This window comes from Planococcus citri, chromosome 2, assembly GCF_950023065.1.
Source record: "Planococcus citri chromosome 2, ihPlaCitr1.1, whole genome shotgun sequence".
In the NCBI taxonomy this organism is placed as follows: domain Eukaryota; kingdom Metazoa; phylum Arthropoda; class Insecta; order Hemiptera; family Pseudococcidae; genus Planococcus; species Planococcus citri.
In genome coordinates, this window is record NC_088678.1 from 16,816,797 (window position 1) to 16,841,617 (window position 24,821).

A 24,821-nucleotide genomic window follows, 5' to 3' on the forward strand; every position below is an offset into this window, starting at 1 on the left:
AAGATCTCACTGAATCTCAGTTTCGAGGTGTTTTTCTTCACCTATTAAGTAATTCGAACCGATTATTACTCGAATGAGTTCATTTTGTTCGTGTATGTTTCTTCAGCATTCTTTCGAAACAGAATCGTCTATCGCTATGTTTCCAACTTCTCGACCAGAATTATGATTTTTTTGCTCTATTTCGAACTAATCACGACCGAAATGATTCATTTTACTTGTAATAAGTTCCTTCAACGATTTCGAAATCGAATCGACTTATGCGAATTCGTTCGACTTTGCAGTATTGTAAAATAACTAGAGCGAATTGGGGGGGGGGGGTAATCGAAATAGTCGTCATTGAATTATTGAATTCTGGCGATTTTTTTGTCTGATTTGACGAATATTGCTTACTCCAAAGTTGAAACAAACAAGCCACATCGTATGATACTTTTCAAGTTGAGTAGGTTTTTTAAGCTACAAAACGAATAAAGGCACTTCTAAAATAATACCAGCATGCAAAATAAGGCAACCAACAATCAATAAATGTACACAAAAATTAACATTTATTTGAACTGAAAAAATTTAAATACATTACATTTAAATCGATACATTCAAATAATTAAGTGGTGAATAAAATAAATAATATTGTGAATTTAATGCTTATAAATTAGGTAACTTCTAATTGAAAAAAATACTGAATTCGGTGGTCAAATTAATAGTAGTCCGACTCCCAATCGGGATAGTACACTTTTACAACTCGAACCTATAGTTTAAAAACAAACAAGTATAATCAGTGTGTATTCCTATCTTGAAGTTACCTGTGGTTAATTTTTCAGTAAAGTTAGTTTTTTTTTGAGTACTAGTTGCCTGATTATTTATTCGTTAGACATGTCAGTATCACGGAATAAATGAATGAATTTTTCCTGAAACCTATAAAATTTACTGGAAATTAATTTTCATTGGTATTTGTTATGTTGATGATTAGAGGTGAGAAAAATTCGTGTCACTTGAATGAATAAATTGATCGATTAATAATTTGACACTCATCGGTAGCAAAATTGCTGTATGAAAATGATAATTATTTTTTTAAAAAAAAGATCAACACGATAAACAGTGTTAGTGCCAGCCAAAAAAGCATGATTTAGGTATTTAAACTTAGAATACATAATTATTGTATTTCCTATACAAACATGCAAAAAGCTGTATTTTAGTAAACATTCCAAAAACGTATTTCATGCAATTAAATTTCATCAACCATTTTAGGAAAGCTATTAACCATAGAAGTTCAATTTCATCCAAGTCATTATTAGTTACTTGCAATTTGTATAAGTGCAAAGTGCAAGTATGTATAATAATTCATATAGTGCCAATTATATTTTTGAAATAAAACCTAGAGCTTTTAAATACCTGTAGTGGAGATTTAGGTGCTTGAACTGTGGATGTAAGAGATGACGATATAGAAGATCTCGGTGTTGTTTTCTGAAAAAAAAGACCCACGAAATGGTGATTTTTTTTATCTTGAAATTTCAGTGAAATTTTATAAAAGCAATACGTTCTCCTTCCCATCTTCAAAATACTGGTTTAAAATTTGAAATCGTCTTTGTAGAATACTGAAGTAGAACTCGAAACTCCAATAATTTTTGTTTTTTTTTATTAGATATAAATCCAGAAATGAAAGGGGGTGGAAGAAATTCAAAATGTGTAATTATTATGCACTTACCCGAATGGTGACTTGATCTGGGATTAAAAAGTGCAAAAATGGGGAATTTTACCTCACAAATTTTCAAAATTTTGAATCTTTCGATTTTGTTTTTGTATTTTTTTTAATGACTTGTTTTTTACAAATGATCAATTCGTCAATGATAATTACTTATTCGACTTTCTATCGCATAGAATACAAAACATAATTCGATCGAACATTGTGTAAAATTAATTTTTAGTGAGAAAATGACTCAGACTCATAAAATTGAATCAACACGAGCTAATGATGCATACTGGTTATTCTACATATGTATTGTTTCGCCCATGAACGGTTTGGAAAGAAAGTTTTGCAAGCTTGTAAAATAATGAAAGCACCATAGTACACCACTTCTGATGGAAATTCGGCGTAGTTAGAATAAAATTTTGGAAAAAAAAGACAAAAATGATAATTTTTCAAAGTTTTTTCTACTCGTGGGTAGAATTTTGAAATTTGTTGACCATTTAATCCGTTGGTGGGTAAATTTTACCTGAAAATTGAATAATTTGCATTTTATCACTTTTCATCGAAAATTCCTGATTTTTTTCAATATCACACTTCAAATTGAGTTATCAAAATTCATATTTTCTCCTTTTTCAGGAATTCTGAAAAAATTTTGTAGAAGAGGGACAGGGATTGTACTCGGTTACTTTCTGAAAATTTTCGTTACTAAAAGTTACTTTTTTCTAGTTTTTTCACAAATTTCTTTTTTATAACCAAAATTCTTGAAGAAAAAAATAATCTTACTGCTTTTTCATCGTTTTGAATTTTATTTTTCTAAATTTGACGGTTCTTCTTTTGAAATATTTCTAATTTTTTCTTAATTTTAACAAGTATTACTTTTTCGTTATTTTTGAATTTCTCGTTTGTTTTTGGTGCTTAAATTTCCGATTTGGTGTTTTTTCTTTGTGAATTTTTGTAGTTTTTTCTGGATTGTACGGATATTATTTTTTTGTATTTTCGTGAATTTTTTTTTTTGAGTTTTTCGATGATCTTTCTGGAATTTCCATTTTTTTTCTTTTCAAATTTTGGCGAAGTTTCTTCAGTTTTGATGTACTTTTTAACTTTGAATTTTCACGATTTTAGTTTTGCTCTAAATTACAGTCATTTGTCCCTTAATTTTGACTGGATTTTTTTAATTTCAACAGTTTTTTTTCGAGTTTCGTGCTTTGAAAAAACCTGTAATTTTTTGGCTCACGTTTCTGTAGAATTGCGATGTTTCTCCTTCCAAAAGTTGCGATTTCCCTTAAATTTTGATCATATTTTTAGGGAAGGGCGAAATTCTTCAAGATTCAATATTGTGTTTGTTTTTTTCATTTTCACTTTTTAAGGTGGATTTTTTTCAGAGTCTTGATATCTTTTATTCGTTGATCCCTCTCTCTTTGAACATTTTTTTTTTTTCAAGTTGAAATATTTTTTTCCTCTCGAATCGTCTTGAGTTATGCTTAAAATTTGTCGATTTTTTTCCAAATTCGTACTTTTAACTCTCGCGAGTTCTTTGTCATGAATTTTAAGTGATTTTTACTGAACTGAATTTTCGAGAGTTCTCCATTTTTCATCCCTCTTCCACGATTTTGTTTTGAATTTTATCAATTCGTTTTTCTGTCTAAATTTTTGTTCTTGAGTTCGACGAGACTTTTTTTTTTTTTTTGAATTTTTGCGATTTTTATGATATTTTCTTCTAATTTTGGGTCAAATGTTAGTAATTTTTTCTGCTTGAATTTTTGTGGAATTCTCTTTTTTACAGTTTATTTTTGAGTTTTTGAGAGGTTTTTTTTTAGATTTTAAGACTCGATGTTTTTATTTTGAATTTTTTTGGGGCTTTTTTTGATTTCTTTTTTCACGTTTTATTCTTTTAAATTCTCGTAGATTCTACGTATTTCCCAATTTTTCAAAGATTTTCCCCGAATTTTCGTTTTTTCTCTTGTGTCTAAATTTTTGTGAGTTCCCACAATTTCATCGTGAGTTTTCACGATTTTTTTTTTTAATTTTTAATATGTTTCTTCTTAAATTTTAGTGCTTTTATGTTGAATTTCGCTCTTGAGTTTTATTCTGAGGGACTTATGATTTTGATGATTTTTAACATTATTTATTTTTCTCTCCAAATCTTGATTCCTCTGCTTCCTGTTTTGGTCACTTTCTCTCAATTTCAATATTTTTGTCGCTTCTTTTTTTTTTTTTGAAATTTATTGTGTCAATTTTTGCCAAGTTTTGATGTCTTTTCCCCCGCCCTGTACCATTGATTTTAATGTGTTTTTTGTTCCAAAATGATTCTTCTTATTTATGAAATTATTTCCAATATTAAAAACCGGGTTATTTTATGAATTCACTCCTAGTCTTACCCGAGAATTACTCTTAGCAGTCGAGGTACTCGTCATTCCATCAGGATGAATAACGCACGACGCCTTCTTGTTCCCAATCGGTGATCGACTGACTTTTTCAGCCGGCACAAACAGACCGAACTTCGGAGCACAGTCGAAGTATCTAAAATCAAAATCGAAAGTCATATGACCAAAATTATTTTCGGGGCGTTGGGTAGAAACATTCATTCAGATTCGCTATATTTACCTTACACCAGCCACCGAGCCATTATTTTTTCCCAATGGATCGTCCAGTTCAACACCACACCATAATCCGGCTCCAAATTCAGTATTTCCGTAGTACCTTAAAATGCCCGCTTTCGAACCATGGCTACTTTGCACAATCACCCTATCGCCGATTCTTATATCAGCTCCGGTCGAATTGGCAATACTCCCGTAGCCTGCAATTAACGCATATAAATTCGAGGTTACTGGTATATATCTCTACAATATGCATTCTTCGTACATATTTGTGTGGGTAGGCTCAAAGTACATACTGTAGGGTAATTGAACTCGAGAAGATATAGAACTGGTGGGTGAATTGGCCAAAGTTGACTTCGGTTCCGGATTTACCTGCATCTTGAGCAGTTTATACGCCTGACTCGGATCAACGGGGTATCTTGTTAATCGGCTCAATCTTGAGAAAATACCACGACTCGGTGGGCATTGAAAATATCTTATACCGGCTACGGATCCGTCATTTTTACCTAAATATACCGTTTACAAATCGATTAAATGAGTAATCTACACATTTATATTATGTGTTTGTGTATTGAAACTAGTCGCGTTCTCGAAGGAAACACTCGACTGCGATGATACGATAAATCCTACCAATCGGTTCGTCTAAAACGACTCCAGCCCAGTCCCCGGGTCCAAATTGGGTCTCCCCAATGAATGCAATTACTCCTGGTTTACTACCACCAACCCATACGCGATCGCCAACAATGAAACTGTCGGTATCTTCTGTCAGCATGCTGCTGGCGTCTGTAAAAATCATTTGATTACCATACATGATACATTTTATTCATTTTTCAAAATATTCCAGCAAAATGCAAGTGTTACGTAAAAAAAAACTACGTTAATAAGAAAAGTATTCGTAAAATTTAATCCATTTTTGGTCCATTAAAAGCTCACACATGTTGAGCATCATCAATATCGTACAATTGAAGCTTACCGGATTCTCGTCTTCGAAACGTATGGTCAAATTTTAAGTTTTCCCAGTTCGTAGATGAGTCTTCTACAGTAGGGCATGAAACAAGCAACAAGAAAACCAAAATTAAGTATCAACATAGGTACATGAATATGTATCGATCTATCAAACCAGCAATTGAAAGGGTTCAGAAGCAAAACTCACGTTGACCACCAAAATCAATTAATTTTGGCAGTTTTGGGGACTATTTTTCGTGCTCTTTTCACAGGAGACTATTCATTCTACACAGATTAAGACCATTTCCGGTTTCAAAGTTCACCCACCTGAATTGAAAATTGTTTTTACTTGTTTTCTCGAAATCAACTTTTTGGCAGAAGAAGTGAGTTTTGCTTCTAGGAGATCTGCAGCACTGACTTTGAAATATCATATTCTCTTTTTGTCAAAAATTCTTTTTTTTTTCAAAAACTGATCGGTTTAGTTCAAATTGCAATTGAATATTGACTAATATGTACAAAGACATAATAAGTATCGGGGGTTCCGTATCAAGCGTCGAATAATTTTTTATAAGAAATTTAGCAGCTGAAATTGTCCAAATTTGAATTTGTTTGCTTACCCTGGCAACTGAAGGGACACAAAGTACGATTTTGCGCAGATTTTTCTGGAATTTTTAATCGTTTTCTTGAAACCAGTTTCGAGAGGGCTTTTTTTGACAATTTTGAGTTCAACTACGGAGTCTAAACTTCGAAAAATTTGAAATCGGTTTTTTCAATTTCAGTCTCTTGTATTTCAGAACGATTTTAAACAATTTTTCGGTACAATTTTAAACTCATTTTTCAGCAATACCTACTTTACGGAGGTACTTTCTGTGAACTGAGGCTAAACTGTAGATCGAAAGTACTCGTCTTAAAACTTTACCTAAATTTTAGGAGCGAAAGGTCATAAATTAACGACTTGCCAAAGACTCTGAAGTGGCCCAAAATTGATTGTATTTCGAGGGAAGGGGGGATGGGAGTGTTGAAATACAGTATCCGTTCTCGGGGGCTCATTTCGTTCAAATATACACTAAGTACACATATTTCATTTTTTTTAAAAAGTTGAACTCCTCCAAAAATGTTGAGCTCGAGTTACTATAACTCCCGTTTTTAATCATCCTCGACCAAGTCCAGAGGCGTGACGAAGCGATGATGAGACTTAAATTCTCCCAGCTTTTCACTGCAGACCCCCCCTCCCCCTCCCTCACCTAGATTTTTCCAACCAATTGCTCAGATATGGTTTGAACCATTTTTGTGAAATTTCTCGATTTAATTTTTCCATTTTTAGAAAATATTTGAGATTTTTTGCTGTAAAATTCAATGAAAAATTGATAATTCGTAACATGAAACAACAACAGGGTGTCTAACAGGTCCTACTGGTTCTATTAGTCCTATTAAAGTCCTACTTTTCAGCAATTTTATCCAAAAGTCCTACTTTTTTTCAATAAGACTCTTTCAAATTTTCAATTTTCCCCCTTTCCCGGAATTTTGAACAAATTTTGTAGAAGCAAAAAATTTTTACAAAAATTTGGTTAAAAACTTGAATGTAAATTTTAACCTCCCCCCCCCCACCTTGAAAAATTCAATAAGTGCTCAAAAAATGACCTGCTAAAAGTCCTACTTAGTCCTTCTTTTTCATTTTTGAAATTTTGTTAGACACCCTGATACACCATTTTTTATGCAAAAAGTTGAATTTCATAACTTCAAAATTGTCAAATATTACGAAGCTTTTGAAAATTCACAATTCACTATTCAGAATATAAAACAAATTTTTTTGAGATGAGATGATGATTTATCATTTACGTAGATCAGTTCTTTATGTAAACTGCCTAATTTTTGATCCTGTTGAAAGTGGCAACCCTGTTCAATTTCCTCGCAGTTTCAAGTTATTTGATTTGGGAGGGGGGAGGGGCATATTTTCATTTAGTGAAAATGTGAAAAATAATGAAAAAGCCATGATTTTTTTGTCTGGGAAATTATTCGACACCCTGTTTTTGGTAATTTTTTGATTCTCCTAACTCATGCAACCCAACTTTGCCTCAATTTCCTAACTCGCCCAATTTTCCCGAAAATTCCCAAAATTTTTCTGTCGGGGGGAGGGAGGGGGTGAGAAGGGGGAACCCCCTCCCCCTCACACACACACCATCGTTTAGGGTACCTCTGCCCATAGTTGACTATTGATATTTTCATATTGTTCTGGAGCCTCCAATAAAGTTTTGAATTTTTCAACACTCAAAGGATACCTTTCAAAAAATTTAAGTTTAATGATGAAGGTGAAGGAAGTCACTAGACTGGTCAATTTGAATCGGTAATGGAGTTGAATTTCTTCAGGACATTTCTAATAGAATTTTTTTGAAAACTCGAATGTAGGTACTCGAAAATTCACTGGAACTTACATAACGATTGGAAACCAGAATCGCACAATTCGAGAGATCAACGAGAGGGGTATAAGTCAAATTTGAGCTTTATATCTACCAAATTATTTTTCTTGTGGGAAGAAAAGTCGAAATTGAAGTTTAGAAAATTTTTCAAATTCGAAACAGGAAATTCAAAGTGTAAAATTTTTCCCACTGGAACTCATCTTTTGAAAATTTTTGATTGTTTTATTTCGCAAAAGATCTTTGTTATATAGTTTTGAACTTTAACTGACCTGGCCTTTTCACCAACTTGTTCCAGTGAGAGGCTTTCTATTCATTTTTTTGTCCCTACCTTACCTACTAAATGTATAACAGCAAGACACCGATTAAGATGAGTCGATTTTTATTTCGATAAAAACATTTTGTAGAAAACCATTAGGTTCTCTCATCATGTCTTCTATGTACATACCTAGCACCTACATAGACGTATGTAAATTCGAAATTTGTATCTACTCTCAATTAGTTCTCGATCAATCGAGTGGGTAAGGTACCGCGAGTAAGACGACTATTATTGGATCGCTTCATCACATAACGCAACGAATACATGTACGCCGATCTTTCAAGGTCGATCGTTTTTTATTTTATTATTATTATTATTATTTTTTTGCTAGTAACGCCATTAAGCACACACAAACATCTACCAACACTAACACAATCGTAAGAGCTTATAATAATCGGCGCACATTTCGTATTCACCATCCCATTCTATTTTATAGAAATATGCATAAACAATAAGACGTCGCTTTTGCATAAAATAGGTGAACCATTTTGAACTTCCACCAGAAGCGTACCTATCTAACGCAATTTTCAACTCCGAGCTGTCACTGTTCGTAATGTATTTGACTCGTATCAAAAAAAAAAAAATTCATACGTCAAATTAACAGACCATTTACCAACCTTGAAAAAATTTTTCGTTCGATAATTGGGGCTGTACTATACGAGTACTTCGATAGGTAAACGAACGTTAAAAATGAGTGACAAAAATGTTTCTTCAACAAGATAACCAATTATGAGAAGATAATTAGAGCGATCTACAATGATCGGAAATGTTTTTCGAGTCGTCTGCAGCAGTGCCTTATAATAATATTTTTATGTATCGTCAATTACGAAAGGTGAATTTATCTAATTATCGTATCTTAGATGGGCGTGACAATAGACAACGACGATCCCACTGCAATTTAAGAAATTATATAAAAACAAACACCATTTACCTACCCAATTTTTACACCCGATTACGCAATGTAGATAATATCTAAAGTTAACGAGAGTAATTTTATGCACAGCACAATGCATAATTAAAAATCGCCATTAAACACATACAATTTATAAAACTACTTCATCAAACAATTAATCAACCATTACAACAAATAGCCAGCTATAGAAACGTTTACGTACAGGAAGGGTGCTGAAAAAAGTTGATTACTTACCGCTGATAGATTTTCGAATCGCATCTCTGGATAATCTCTTTACCCTTGAATGGAGACCGTCTGCAGCAGAAAATAAATTGTAAAGTTAGTCGAAAAGGTGGTGAAAAAATGAAAAAATTCGCCAATGCGTTCATTTGTATTTTTTTAAAAAATAGTTTGATTGAAATTAAAAAGTATTTTAAGTACATACAAATTGTCTTCCAATTTGAATTTTTAAAAAAATTTTCCTGTGAAAAAGTTGACTTTGTTTTGTGTGTGCGTGGTGGTGGTGGTGGAGGGGGGGGGGTGGTGAAGTGAGAAGCTTTTTGAAAATTTGTTTGAAAAAATTCATTTTGAGAATTTCCAATTACTTAATTCTTGGTATTTTTCAATAATCTGAGCAGTCTGTGCAAAATTTTACCCAAATGAGACATTTTCTCAAATTTCTGTCGTTTTTTATGGTTCATCAATTTTTGATATTTTTAAGTGATTTTCACCATCGATTTTACTTACAATAATTCAGGAGTTTTATATCATAACGCACTAACGCCATTTTTTCAATTTTCTGTAAATTGAAAAAAAAAACGGTGAAAATTGAGGAAAGGGGGTGAGGGTCAAATGAGGTATCAATAGAAAGAAGAGGAAGTCCTCCTGAGTACCAAACAAGCTTTTGTACAATTTTTGCAGCATGTGGGGGTGGTGGGGGGAAAACAAAAAAATTTTAGTGCGTTTTGATCTGAAAAATCTTGCAGTGTTACCACATAGTCGGGGAGCCCACTCAAGGATAAAATGCACCCCCCAGTCGATCCTCCGGGACAACTTTTTTCTTAAAGAGGGAGTCCTAAGGAACATTATTTCTAGCCCTTGTACTCAAAAAAAAAAAGTGGCCCTACTTACAAAATGGCAGCCATTTTGATTGACACGTCAGCCGAAATCGCAGATTTTGCGTTCCAACATAGGACTCGCACAACATTTTTCAAACTGTACAAAGGTAGATCGAAAGATCAAGTGATAATTCATCACCTGTCAAAATTTCAAGTGCTAAAGTGCGTTTTTCGATTTTTGGTGAATTTTTGAAAATCAAATTCAGGCCAAAAATGAGGGGAAAAATCAAAATTTTACCAAATTGACCAAGGAAGCTGAAATTTGGGATACACCCTATTTTCAACATGCCAAATCGATTGGAAACTGTTTCAAACCGTTTTGAGCAGTTCTGGAGCCTCCAGCAGATTTTTGAAACTCGAAATTCCCACAAAATTTCACCAGAATGGAGTTGGAAAGCTGAAATTTATTCTGCAAACTAGGAATTCAAGTCATTTTGGAGCCTCCGGCGACTTTTTGAAAATTCCTGGAGCCTCCATCAGATTTTTGAAACCTTAAATTTTCACAAAATTTCATAAAATGGAGATGGAAAGCGGAAATTTACTATACACTCCAATTTTAACACCCTCTGAAGACGACTTCAGGTTGGTTCAAATCATTTTGGAGCCTCCAGTAGATTTTTTAAACTTGAAATTCCCGCAACATTTTACCAAATGGAGTTGGCAAGCTGAAATTTACTTCGCAAACTAATTTCAATATGATATTAAGTCGACTACATGATGGTTTCAAATGGTTTTAAATGGTTTTGAAGCTTCCAGCTACTTCATGGAAATTTCAATTTTCCGAAAAACACTATACGGCCTCTCAAAAAGTGGCTGGAGGCTCCAAAACGACTTACCACTTCGTAGCGTATTAAAATTGGTTTGCAGAATTAATTTTGACTTTCCATCTCCGTTTGATGAAATTTTTAGGAAATTTAAAGTTTCAAAAATCTACTGGAGGCTCCAGGAATTTTCTAAAAGTCGCTAGAGGCTTCAAAACGACTTGAAATCCCCCTTGAAATTAGTTTGCAGAATAAATTTCAACTTTCCTACTCCATTTTTTGGTAAAATTTTGTGGGAATTTCGATTTTTAAAAATCTGCTGGAGGCTCCAGAACTACTCAAAACGGTTTGAAACAGTTTCCTATCGATTTGGCATGTTGAAAATAGGGTGATCCCAAATTTCAGCTTTCTTGGTCAATTTGGTAAAATTTTGATTTTTTCCCTCATTTTTGGCCTGAATTTGATTTTCAAAAATTCACAAAAAATCGAAAAACGCACTTTAGCACTTGAAATTTTGACAGGTGATAAATTTTTGCTTGATCTTTCGATCTACTTTTGTACAGTTTGAAAAATTTTGTGCGAGTCCTGTGTTGGAACGCAAAATCTGCGATTTCGGCTGACCTGTCAATCAAAATGGCCGCCATTTTGTAAGTAGGGCCACTTTTTTTTGAGTATCGACGGGGGGGGGGGGGGGGGTGCAATTTATCCTTGAGTGGGTTCCCCGACAGAACAAAAAATACAAAAAGTGAAGTGAAGTTGGTGCGTTTTGTTCCAAAATGGAGACAGATGAGTATGTTTTGATCTGAAAGCAGAACATTCAAGCGCCATTTTAAGGTATAAGGGAAGGCTTAATTCGTTCTAACGATGGTTGCAATCGATTCCCCGTTGAATTTTACTTAAGAATCCGTATGATATCTAACTCATTTTTTTTTTTTAAATGGCGTTATTGCGTTTTGATATAAAGCTCCTCAATTTGTTATGATACTTTATTTGTGAATATTCGCTCATTATAAAACGTGGAGACGTGAGAATTTTTACTTTTGCCTTCGACCATTATTATTTCACATAGGTATCTGTTGATTGATCAATAATAATTTTATAACTAACTAATCCACCTTAATTTTTCTTTGTTTCAGGTGAGCACAATTTCCTTCCAAAAATGATGGAATAAAGAAACTCGCGTACGAGAATGAGTAAGTGATTTTATAATTATTATGAGAAATGTTACGTAGGTCACTTCTACACCTGCGAATTTTTTATTTTTAATGGCAACACCCCCCCCCCCTCCCACCAATTATAAAATCATGGAATTCGAAAATCAGTCGAGCTACATAATTGTCTATCTGGGTTGAATTGTGCCGATCTTATCTTCCGAACACGAATTTGGAAACGATACTTAGCATTCTTACAAAATATTTTCAATAATCGAGAGTTCCTTGTCTCCTGCTAGTATGTTTACATGTCATTTCCGAAATTGCTCCATGGTATTTTATAAAGAATGCTAGTGTGTGGGTGTATTTTTTTATAACGAGCAAATTACTCTAGTATTTTTGCTACGTTTTATACGAAGGCAAAAAAACACATATTTTTAGGCATTAGTATAAGAAATTGAAGACATCGAGTCATTACTGGTTCCTTTTAAAGCAAATTTATTATTTTCATATTTTTCATTTTATCGAATAAGTAAGTAAGCTGATCACCCCCGCATATTCGCCGCCAATACTTTTTTATAACTTGTTACACCCAAGTAGGGTTTTCCTCAAGCGGATATGCAAATGTTACGATCTCAATAAGAAGGTGTTGAACGTCACCTGTTCGCACTTGCATTTCAACTGCGGTATCGATGTTTGAAAAATGTTTGCATTTTCAAACCCCCAGATGGTTTTTTTTGGCCAAAAATAAAAGCAGTCGACTCCAAAAAACAAACGATGTCAATGGACTTGCAAAAATCACAATCATTCAATGTTAATGACAATGATACAACAGCAATAAGAAGGCAATGGTCTTGAATTTGTTGATGGTAATGAAAAATAAATACAAAGACACGACCATATTTACGTCACTCTTGTTACAAAACATAACAAATGTAGGTATTAGGTAAATACGTTCAGACTAAAACGAAATTGAACCTATTTTTTTTTTCTCATTCATCGTTGAATTCGACAGTCGAGATTATCATGTACAAGTGATAGGTACTGATACACTTTTGCTTTCCTGAACTCTCGTAAGGAAAGAAAATATGCAGTGTAACCTACACACGACATACACGCTGTATTTCAATTTCAATCTATTATGCCTACAATCGCAGTCACCTCAACTGGCTGTATTAAAAAAAACAATCTCTTCACTCTCGGTTCAGCTCGCGAGTTGGATTTATTTAAATCGCAAATATATACGTACAGGTATAAATAGTAGGTCATAGAGATCGTTAATGAGAATTGAAACTGCGTAAAAATTACACGCTATGGCGGTCAACTACCACCTACAGATTTTTCAAACTCTTGAACAAATACTACTCGTACCTGTGTACGTTATTGTGTGCTGTTGCACTATAATTTTCAAAACGCTATTATAAGCAACTCGATCGAGCGAATCCAAATTTCCTTATACAGATACGTCGCAATATCTTTGATCCGATTGCGATGACCGAATCTCGAATGGCGTTCAAATCAGCTCGAATCATGTAAAAATAGTCCAAAAACAGATCACACGCCAAATTTCACCCATATTTGGTTTATGTATTTGATAACATTTCTATTTTTTTTCCAAGTTCGACCAGAGTTTGATTTTTCAAAAATACATTCGAAATCAAAATCGTTCGTCAGCTCAAAAATTTGATCTACTTATACGACTTTTGATTTTATCATCGTTCTTCCATATTGCTTCAAAAAATTGAAAAAATGTCGGTAGAAGTGACTTTAAAATTTCAAAACATTGAAAAAATGGTGTAAAATTGTACTTTTAAATTCCCAATAATCCCCCCCCCCCAAAAAAAAAAAAAGTTTGCAGAAAATTGTTAGATACGTACTGGAAAATTGTTTTGCAAAGATGCAGAATTTAATAAACTATGTATTAATACGTTTGGGGGGGGGTCCTTATTTTCATAGTTGGTATTTTCTTCCCTCCCAACCTCCCAAAGTGACGACTTCTGGTGAGGAAATAATTCTCTATTTTTTCATTTTTTCCATTTTCGAAAAACTTGTGCTGTGATGGGCCCCTCAATTTTCAAAAATTATATAAAATACAAATTCGCTGTAAAATTTTGAAATTTCAACTTTTATCATCTCTTAGAAGTCTATTTTGAGTAAAATGAAACTGTCATGACGATTTTAGTCCCCTCCATTGAAAACCAACCTGACCCCCTAAAACAGCTGTAATTTAATGTATAAAATACGAATTTCAGCAATTCTAGGGGACCGATTTGGTTTTCTAGGGATGGAGGTAATATCCTGATGAGAGTTCATTTTACTCGAAAGAGACTTTTTAAAGGTGTTGGAAAATTTGAAATTTTTGAATTGAAAAATTTTGCTTTGAAGTTGAATTTTTAAAACTGTTTGAAAATTGAGAAGCCCACCGTGCAGCCCGAGTTTTTAAATAATGGAAAAAATGAAAATTAGGGAATCAATTTCTCACCACTTTGAGGGTTGAGTGCAGAAAGTAAAACAGAACCCGACACTTTCACCGTACACAATTACACATATTTAAAAAAAAAAAAATTAAAATTGCTACAAACAAAATGAATAGTAAATGAACAAAAGTTATTGAAAAAAAAAAAAACAAATAAGATAACAATAAACAATACTGACCATCTTCTCGACAATATGTTTCGAAACTTTCCAATAACGGAACAGTTTTCTGAGAGAGCATTTTGGTAAATCCTCGGGTGCTTTTTATTTTGAGTACAGATAAAATATCACCAACACAACTGCAGTTTTCAAAGTTACGAAAATGAAAAAAATCACCGTGTCACAAACCGAACCCGATGGTGTGATTATTTTGTAAACATCTTACAAATATCGAAGAACGTTGTCAAATGATAGGTAAATAATGAAAACATAAGACATAGTAACCCTAACCTTGATGAAGGAAGGTTGGCCTACGAACAACACGGTATGAGTTTCATATCTGCCCCCGCAAATTTTGCTGGATTGAAAATCGCGCGATAGTTTAGCGTCATTATAGCGTGAAGGCATGGGCTGGTTTCTGGCTCTGTGATAATGACGTCATTATATCGCGAGTTCGCCGGTAAGATGCCCTCGTGGCCTAGTGCTCGATGCGATGGATCATGGATCGTGATGAGATGCAAAAACTTCGATAATCTGCAACTGAATCTTTCGTTCAGATTTGCGAGAATCAGACTGGATTTTGGTTAGTCAATTTTTCGAATTTTGTACCGAGCATTTGTGTAGGGTAAAGTTGAGATTTTTCACCAAATTTCGGATCGATTGTAATCGATAGACGTTTGTTTGGTTCGTTTACATTCTTCCGATATTTATATTTATAATTCATTTTTAAAAATTGAGAAAAGAATAATCAGCGCTGATATTCACATTTTGTAATATTATAAAAAAAACACCTCACTTGAGTCAAACTTGACCGAAAAAATCTACGTATTTTTGAAGGCAATACGCAGTAAGTTAACGACATCGACAATCTTGGGGCTCTCACTCTATTTCTGTTTCTCCCCATACATCCGAGTCTTCAAAGACGAATTCTTATATTCGTATAAACTTACGAGAAAGAGTAACTAACTAACTCACCATAATATAGCTAAACGAAACAAAGGAGAAAAAAAAATCGTTTTCAAAGGTGCGAAAGATTTATTTTTAAAACAATCGCGTAGTTGTATGTAGGAAGAGGCATCAGCCGATGAAACTTTTTCTCCAGCTTTGTCATTAATCTTGCTGCTACGTCAGAGTAAAAAAAGAAATCATTTTTTTCTCTCACCGCATACACTTAGTTAACAACAAAACGACACGCGAGAAGAAAAAGAGAAGAGTTGGGGAGGAAAATAAACCACAATGAATAATCATTTCACTCTATCGACAAGTTGCGCTGGCTTGGAGTTCATTTTTTAGCCTTTTAATAATTAATAAGTCGAGCATGTGTGTATTTTCAGATCTCGAGATGAAAATGTTACTTACCAATTTAAAATTCGAGTTCGGTTTTTGACCTCTGTGATTCGAAGAGTAGAAGCGATGATGAAGGGATGACATTTTGTGAAGAAAATATCCCTTATCAATATTATCATACCGGGTGACCAAGAATAATGGGTTTTGTAATGTTCTGATATGCCAAAAAGGGAAAAAAATTTCCCTGATTAAAAACTGGAAAATGAAATAACAATCGAGAAAAAGTGCTTTCGAATTATTGTTTCGATGCAAAATGAAAGATTATTTCGTATTTCATTGGAACAATCACTCAAACGCCATTTTTTACATGATTATTTAATTTTCTAATTTTCATAACGGGAATTTTCTCTCCTTTTTGATAACATCGAAATCCCATTATTCTTGGTCACCCGGTACGATTTTTTCATCGCTCATAAATTTGATGATTGGTGTAATTGGAGGAGGACGAGGATGAGGTTGCAATTCGTAATTGGAAATTGGTCGAAATCGACTCAGGTGTCTCGTGATTTGATCAAGTCACGTAAAGAAAGTTGCCCGAGCATATGTATTTTGTCTAGATATCACTTTTCCGATTTTTTGCCCCCCCCCCTACGTCCGCAGATGTCCTGGGTTAATATTTTTTTTTCATATATAGTCGTGTGACCTATCGAATTGGGCTAAAATTTCACGATTAAGTCAATAACTATGGTAGTTTCATCTTTCATCCCCCCCTCCGTCGACTGTTTCAATTCGACGAAACTTGGTTTCATGATTTTTTTGTTGGAAATTTATTCATGAGACCCATCGTTGTGAGCAAAGAGTAGAAGCGTTGAAAGGTATGACTTTGTGTAATATAAAATATCCCATGTCATACTATTGTTTCATTGCTCATATTTGATGATTGGTAATTGTGGGTGAGGGGGCGGGGATGAGGTTGCAATTCGTAATCGGAAATTGGTCGAAATTGACTAACGTGTCTCGTAATTTGATTAAGATATATAAATGAAGTTGCTCGAGCATGTATTTTCCCTCGATATCCTTTTTTCCGATTTTTTTGCAATTCCCCCCCCCCCCTCTTCCTTTCGCAGACTTCCTGGCTTGACAATTTTTTTTTCAATATAGTCGTGTGACCTATCGAATTAGGCTGAAATTTCACGATGAGGTCAATAACACTGGTAGTTTCATTTTTCACCGCCCTCCCCTCCGTCGACGGTTTCAATTCGACAAACCTTGGTTTCATGATTTTTTGTTGGAAATTTATTCATGAGACCCATCGATGTGAGCGAAGAGTAAAAGCGTTGAAAGTATGACATTGTGTAAAATAAAATATCCCATGTCATACGATTGTTTCATTGTTCATATTATTTTTGATGATTGGTAATTGTGGGGGGAGGGGATGAGGTTGCAATTCGTAATCGGAAATTGGTCGAAATCGACTCACGTGTCTCGTAATTTGATTAAGATATGTAAATGAAGCTGTCCGAGCATGTATTTTCCCTCGATATCACATTTTTCCAATTTTTTTCAACCCCCCCCCCCTCGGTCCACAGACTTCCTGGCTTGACAATTTTTTTTTTCAAATATAGTCGTGTGACCTATCGAATTGGGCTGAAATTTCACGATGAGGTTGATAACGTTGGTAGTTTCATTTTTCACCCCCCCCCCTCCCGTCGACAGTTTCAATTCGACGAAACTTGGTTTCATGTTTTTTTTGTTGGAAATTTATTTATGAGACCCATCGTTGTGAGCAAAAAGTAGAAGCGTTGAAGGTATGACATTGTGTGAAATAAAATATCCCATGCCATACGAATTACGATTGTTTCATTGCTCATGTTTGTTGATTGGTAATTGTGGAGGGGGAGGAGGTTGTAATTCGTAATCTGAAATTGGTCGAAATCGACTCACGTGTTTTGTAATTTGATTAAAATATATAAATGAAGTTGCCCGAGCATGTATTTTCCCACGATATCATTTTTTTCCGAGTTTTTTTCATTCCCCCCCCCCCTCCTCCGTCCACAGACTTCCTGGCTTGACAATTTTTTTTTTTTCAAATATAGTCGTGTGACCTATCGAATTGGGCTGAAATTTCTCGATGAGGTCAATAACAATGGTAGTTTCATTTTTCACCCCCTCCCCTACGTCGACGGTTTCAATTCGACGAAACTTAACTTGGTTTCATGATTTTTTTTTTGTTGGAAATTTATTCATGAAACCCATCGTTTTGAGCAAAGAGTAGAAGCGTTGAAAGGTATGACTTTGTGTGAAATAAAATATCCCATGTCATACGATTGTTTCATTGCTCATGTTTGTGGATTGGTAATTGTGGGGGGGTGGGGCAGAGGAGGTTGCAATATTCGTAATCTGAAATTGGTCGAAATCGACTCAGGTGTCTCGTAATTTGATTAAGATATGTATATTGTATATAAATGAAGTTGCCCGAGTATGTATTTTCCCTCGATATCACTTTTTCCCGATTTTTTAAAAATTCTCTCCCCCCCCCCTCCGTCGCGTGACTTTTTGGCTTAGCAATTTTTTTTCAAATATAGTCGTGTGACCTATCGAATTGAGCTGAAATTTCACGATGAAGTCAAAAATGACGGTAGTTTCATTTTTCATTCCCCCTTCCATCGGTTTAAATTTAACAAAACTCGTGTTCGTGAGTTTTTAAAAAAAAAATTGCTCATGAGACCTATGGATATGGAATTGTGTTGTACGAGTGATTTGATGCTGAGACAAAAACGAATGTTTCACATCTCTCATTCGTAGCTCACCAACATCTAAGTACCTGTATAATTTTTTTTCCAAATTTAATCACGTGAAACATCTAAGTGGGTGTTGGTTTCATGCTGATGCCAAACATGATGAACGTTGTGATCGTTTTCATGTTTCACCCCTCTCTCTTCCTAGGATTTTCTTCAAAATCAGCCTTTCGTAATTTTTTTCGAATGTTGCGATATGATGGTATGACCCATCAAAGCGAGTTGAAATTTTACGTCGTCGTCGAGGGAGAGCCTAACATGCAACGTGGTTGCTTTTGGTATCGAATGCCGATGAAAAAAATAATTCACGTGAACAGGGGATTTTTTCAAATGCAGCTGCGTGAAGAAAAAAGAAAAAGCATGTTTCAATATGACTGACGCTAGGAAAGGAGACGAGACTAGAGACGCAATAATAATATACACTGTCTTGTCTTGTCGTATATGAGGAATATCGAGCTGGTTAGATTGTGAAAAATTATTATCTTAGAGATAAGGCCAGGATTCTTTTGTTAGATTCAATCGGTGGAGGGTGGAGGGCTGAGGGGTTTCTTGGAATTATGCATCGAGCGAGCGATGAGGTTTTGTTATCTACGATTGCTTTCTTTCGACTCGACTACGTGTACTATACCGACCGACTGGTTGGCATCAGTGTTTTCGTTCTGATACGAGTTTACGAGTAGATCTGAATTTCACGTACCAACGTGATGAAAGTGGCAATCGGAATTGGACAGTCTGATGTTCTGAGTCTTGAAATTTGACGAAATGTTTCCTGTTCGGTAATTTTTTAAACGTTTATTCAAGTGCTTTGAAGTTAGGTCGTAAAATTTTGAATATCGGAGTTCGTTGTTCGTGGTCTTTTTCGTGACGCGCGTGTTCGATCGAATTGATTTTTCATTTTTACGATATATGTACTAATAAATGTTAACTTGTTACGCCTTTGTCGCGGGTTCGCTGATAAGTATGTGAAAAAAAATTGAATTTTAGTTCTTCGCGAGTTCTTTTCTTGTAAATGTGTTAGGGTATGTCGAAGCTGCCATCGGGTTGATCTGGACGTTCCTGGGACCAGCTGAAGTGAAGCTGATGCTATTCATCGATCGTGTCGAGTGGTGAGTTTTTACGAATTTATTCTAGAGTAATACCAGTAATTATTGGATTTTTTAATATTGAGAAAAAAGTAAAGAATTTGAGAAATGGTAATAAAAGGTACATATAAATGAAGTATGATATATTGTTTTACATACTTTGAATAATTGTGAATTTTCGAATGCTGTTGCCTTCGCTCAGTCCAAATTTATTCCTATTTTCAAGAATCATTAAAATTTCTTGAAATTATTTTTAGAATTTGAAAATTTAAAAGCTATAAGAATCAAAATTCATCTTATCAAGAATGATGTTTGACTTTTCGAATCTTCGACTATTCAAAGTTTTTGCCCGAGCGTCGGTAACGTGCAGAACCACTCTTACCCCCTTGTAGTCCTGAACAGGAAAGGGCCCCTGGACAGGACTACACGAGTGAAAGCGTGGTTTGGCACTATACCTGACGAGTAACCTCAAAGAAAGACAGATTTTTCTCCTCAGAAGAGTCATTTCGGAAAGTGACTCTTCATTTGTATTCTGCATTTGAATGGCTGATATGTAAACCATGCTAAGTGCCAAACAAGTTTGCATCGAATACTGTGGTAACACTGATAGGTACATACATTTGGAAGACATATGATGGCAATATCATTTTTTTTTCAACCTTTTTACATCTGACTACCGCAAAAAATCCGCTGAAAAATCAATTTTAGTGCACCTTTGGCCATTTGAAAAAAAGGCCATTTTCACCCAAGAAAAATTCTTCGTAAATGATTATTTTTCAGAGCATTAAGGGCCGATTCCGCATACTTTTTTGCATAAGCAGCAGGCGCTAAAATTCACACGTTGCAAGTTTACTTAATTCAAGTACATTTACTTTCAAGTACTTGATCATGTCTGATCAAATAAATTTACTTGTATTTATTATTTTTCATCGTGAAATGGAATGGATAATCCGCCAATTAATTGAAAAGTCAAGTTACTTGCGGTTGTTTGAATTGAATAAACTAGCCACGTGTAAACTCCAGTTGTCACCTTGCATCTTCAGATCTGGAGATCTCCCGAACAGAATTGAATGAAATTTAAAATATATATACTTTGAAACAATTAAAAGAAAATGTCGGATGGGATTTTCATTTGATTGAATATTTTTCGTAGAATTTGAAATTGAAAATCAACGAAATTTGAACACTTTTCAATCGTTGTTCATTCCAAAACTATTCAAGTAATTAAAAATCCCCTCCGACATTTTTTTCTAATTGCTTCATAGTATCTATATTTCAAATTTCATCAATTTTCGTCGGATAGATCTCGAGATCTCAACACTCGAAAATCAGGCGGATCGGGTATGCAATCGTGTATGCGGAATCGGCCCTTAAGTAATATTTATTTTGTATACTTAGTCAGTCTGAGTGATGAAAACGTGGGTATATTTTAATGTAGTCAAGTCGATAAAACAGAACATAATTGGGAAATTTGTACCTACCTAAAAAAATACAAAAATAAGAATCATCTCAACATTAGAGACTGTTTTCAAAATCTTGCATTTTTTGAGTGGCTCAACCTGCATCGAGCGACGTTTTCGTTGGAACCATAGAAAGGGAGGCGAAAACAGCAATTTTCTGTTTTTGACTCTTCGCTTCCCTAAAAAATGAATTATTCCATCAATCTGACAAGAGATAGTTAGGGGGCTAGTGATGCGTAAAATCGATATTTTTGAACTATCGATGCATTCACTATCGTTTTCTTGGTCTATCGATACTTATTGGAACTCTAGTTCCGGGTAGTCTATGCGCTGAAAAACAGGTGTAAGTTGCTGGAGATTTAAATTTGAGAAAATTTGACAGGTTGTCTTTTAACGCAGAAATGGATGATGTTGAAGTTGGCGTTGACGACAACAAGTGTGTTTTTCTTTTTTCTGTAGTACCTATAAAATTTGAAAAAAAAATCAAATTCCATGTCATGCGTAGGTCTGTCTTTATTTCAAGTTTTTGTTTACTTACTTACTTTCAGAAGTTGCATAATTTTCAACTCGAATTTCATTGATTTCATTATAGAAACATCACTATCGAGCTATTCTGAGATTAAAACATTGTAATGTAATTGAAACTCATTTTCTGTTTCCATTAATAATTGAAACTCCGAACTTGATAAATGAATAAACTCACAGCGATGAAAATGAAATTCGAGTACAAGCACACATGCAGTCTTCAACTCGTATAATTTTGCATAGCTTCAGAGACCGCGAGACCGGAATTGAAAATGAGAAATAAAATTTTGAAAAAATATTGAAAAATCACATAATTTTGAAAATTTTCAACTTCAAAGCTAAAAAGACCAAAAAGATGAATTGCAAAATCGATATTTCCGAGTCACACTATCGATACATCGATTCAACATCAGAATTTAAAACTATCGATTTTTTCGTGTATCGATATTACAAACGATTGGTAATCACTAATCAGTGATTCAGTTGTTCACGAACGATTCGTTCGAAAAAGGAATCGTTCGTCCAGAATTTCATCATTTCTTCCCAGAAAACTTGACTGATATATTTTTCTTTGTGTACCTACCTCCCTGTTACCTATAGTACTCATTATTCCTTCGGCGATTCAGTCGTTCAAGAACGATTCGTTAGGAAATGGCTGGTTTGTTCACCGAAAATTTTTCCCTTTTACTTGGAAAATTGTCTTGAAAATTTTGTGTAAGTATGATTTATGTAGATTCAATATTCGTTCCCAAACGATTTCGAATCAGTGATTCGGTCGTTCACGAACGATTCGTTCGAAAAAAGAAATTGTTCGTCCAGAATTTCATCATTTCTTCCCAGAAAACTTGACAGATATACTTTTCTTTGTGTACCCAGCTACCTACCTACCTAGTACTCATTATTCTTTCGGCGATTCAGTAGTTCGCGAACGATTTGTTAGAAAATTGCTGGTTTGTTCACCGAAAATTTTTCCTTTTTGCTTGGAAAATTGTCTACATTTTTTGTATGATTTACATATGTAAATTCAATATTCGTTCCCAAACGATTCGTAATCAGTGATTCGGTCGTTCACGAACGATTCGTTCGAAAAAAGAATTGTTCGTCCAGAATTTCATCATTTCTTCCCTGAAAATTTGACTGATATATTATTCTTTGTGTACCTAGACCTACCTACCTAGTACTCATTATTCCTTCGGCGATTCGGTCGTTCACGAACGATTCGTTCGAAAAAGAATTGTACGTCCAGAATTTCATCATTTCTTCCCAGAAAACTTGACTGATATATTTTTCTTTGTCTACCTATCTACCTAGTACTCATTATTCCTTCGGCGATTCAATCGTTCGCGAACGATTTGTTAGAAAATGGCTGGTTTGTTCACCGAAAATTTTTCCCTTTTACTTGGAAAATTGTCTGAAACATTTGTTGTTTGATTTATGTAGATTAAATATTCGTTCCCAAACGATTCGTAATCACTAATCAGTGATTTGGTCTTTCACGAACGAAAAAATATGAATAATTTCGGTCAAGTACATACTATTTTGTAGTTTTTGATCACTTTTTTATACAATCATTGTTACTTTTTGGTTACATACCCTACTTATTTATGTACTTTTTACTTTCCTAGAGGTCAAAACCACGGCAGTTTTCATGTTTCACTCCCCCCCCCTCCTTTGGTTTAGCTAAGCAAACTTGCCTCATGAGTTATTCGAATTCAGTCGCACGACCTGTCGAGTTGAGTTGAAAGTTTCACGGTGAGGTCAAAAATCAAAATTTATCGTCGCAATTTTTTCAAATGTTGTCATTTGATTCATCAAAGTGAGTTGAAATTGAACGCTGAGCTCTTGACGACAGCTCTTCCTTTCGTCTCTGCCTCGATTTTAGTTTACTAATGATTGTTTTTTTTATTTTCAAATTTAGCCACGCAATCCATCGACGAAGTGGGTTGAAATTTCGCACTAAAGGTCGCAAATAACGAAAGTTTTCGTATCAACGTATCGTTCTCTCGCTTGATTTAGTTCGAATTTCGCCGAAACTCGCCAAATTTGATTTTCGACGAGTTCGTTGTCGATACGTGAATTTTTGAATATCGGAGTTCGGAGTTCGTTGTTCGTGGTTTACGAGTACTCGTGATGTAGATAAGTTACGTGTTCGATCGAATTGATTTTTCGTTTTGTAATAATTTTTGTAACGCCTTCGTCGGGATCGTTATTTGAAAAAAAATGAAGTATTGCCCGTTGTTCTTTCGCGAGTTCGGTTCAAGTGTTCGCTGACAGTTAACGAAAAAGCTGTATGTCGAAGCTGCTGCAACTGGGACCTGTTGATGCTGATGCTGATCATCGATCCTGTTTTAGTGGTGAGTTTTTGCATATGTACGTAATTATTCTCGAGTTAGCTTATATACATGCATGACTTTAAATGAAGTAATTTTGCATGTTTTTTCCAATTTTTGCTCTGATCTGAAATTTTTTCAACAACAATTGAAAGATTTTTTCCACCATAAATAAAAAATTTGCTCTTCTTCTTCCAAGCGATCGAAGAGAATAATTCCAGTGATTATTTTTTTTTACCTGGATACTTGACCGTATCCAAAAAGCTGTAAGAAATTTTGCAAGTTGATTCGAAGCATTCTCGCTCGTTTTTTCTGTTACTTATTCTTTCGCACTAATCGTCAGTATGTAACACTATACGTGTTTATTCGAGTCATTTCAAAATGATAGATATCGTAGTGCAAAATGTTTGGTACTCGAATAACAGGTCTTACGCCTGCAAAATGATTGTACCTTGAAAGATACAATGCTTTCATGCACACGTTTGTGTCAGCATTTGTACGTAATATTTTCGTATAGATGAAAAATAATTCAAAACCTCTTTTCAAAAGATAACACGTACGTAGATATGTACAAGTATAGAGGTGTATTTTGTGTACTCGTATATTCGTTCAGTCACCGGGCAGTCTCGTCTTTCAATACGTAATCTCATTCCGAGATCAGTCGAATTTTCATAAGTACTTAGTACTTATTCTATACCTGCTTCGACGTGTTTACCATAATTATTCAAAATTCATCATTTCGCAACATGATGCTGCTAATGCTTACGTATAATTCATAGGTACTCTTTCGAGTAAAATAAATCTGTATAACGTATAGACCAGAAAGG

The 24,821-nt window shown here is 34.5% G+C and overlaps 1 protein-coding gene and 1 long non-coding RNA gene across 3 annotated transcripts in view; one reads left to right on the plus strand and one right to left on the minus strand.

The window, feature by feature from the left end:
- The window catches only part of LOC135834803 (uncharacterized), a 29,219-nt gene extending 4,821 nt beyond the window's left edge, over positions 1–24,398 (plus strand). The window contains exons 3-4 of the long non-coding RNA XR_010556766.1: positions 11,864–19,703; positions 23,583–24,398. This is a non-coding gene — a long non-coding RNA (uncharacterized LOC135834803). The remainder of the gene's footprint in view (positions 1–11,863; positions 19,704–23,582) is intronic.
- Positions 526–14,669, minus strand: LOC135834802 (CAP-Gly domain-containing linker protein 1-like). Of its 2 annotated transcripts, none has more exons than XM_065348767.1 (9): positions 14,534–14,669; positions 9,104–9,163; positions 5,252–5,314; positions 4,909–5,061; positions 4,575–4,784; positions 4,286–4,478; positions 4,060–4,201; positions 1,387–1,458; positions 526–742 (listed from the first exon to the last, which is right to left on the minus strand). In XM_065348767.1, the coding sequence occupies exons 1-9, from the start codon at positions 14,592–14,594 to the stop codon at positions 692–694; spliced, it is 1,005 nt and encodes a 334-aa protein (XP_065204839.1). In that variant the 5' UTR covers positions 14,595–14,669; the 3' UTR covers positions 526–691. The 2 variants fall into 2 exon arrangements, with proteins under 2 accessions (XP_065204839.1, XP_065204840.1); XM_065348768.1 differs by lacking the exon at positions 526–742 and adding an exon at positions 749–909.
- Positions 24,399–24,821: the final 423 nt, after the last annotated feature.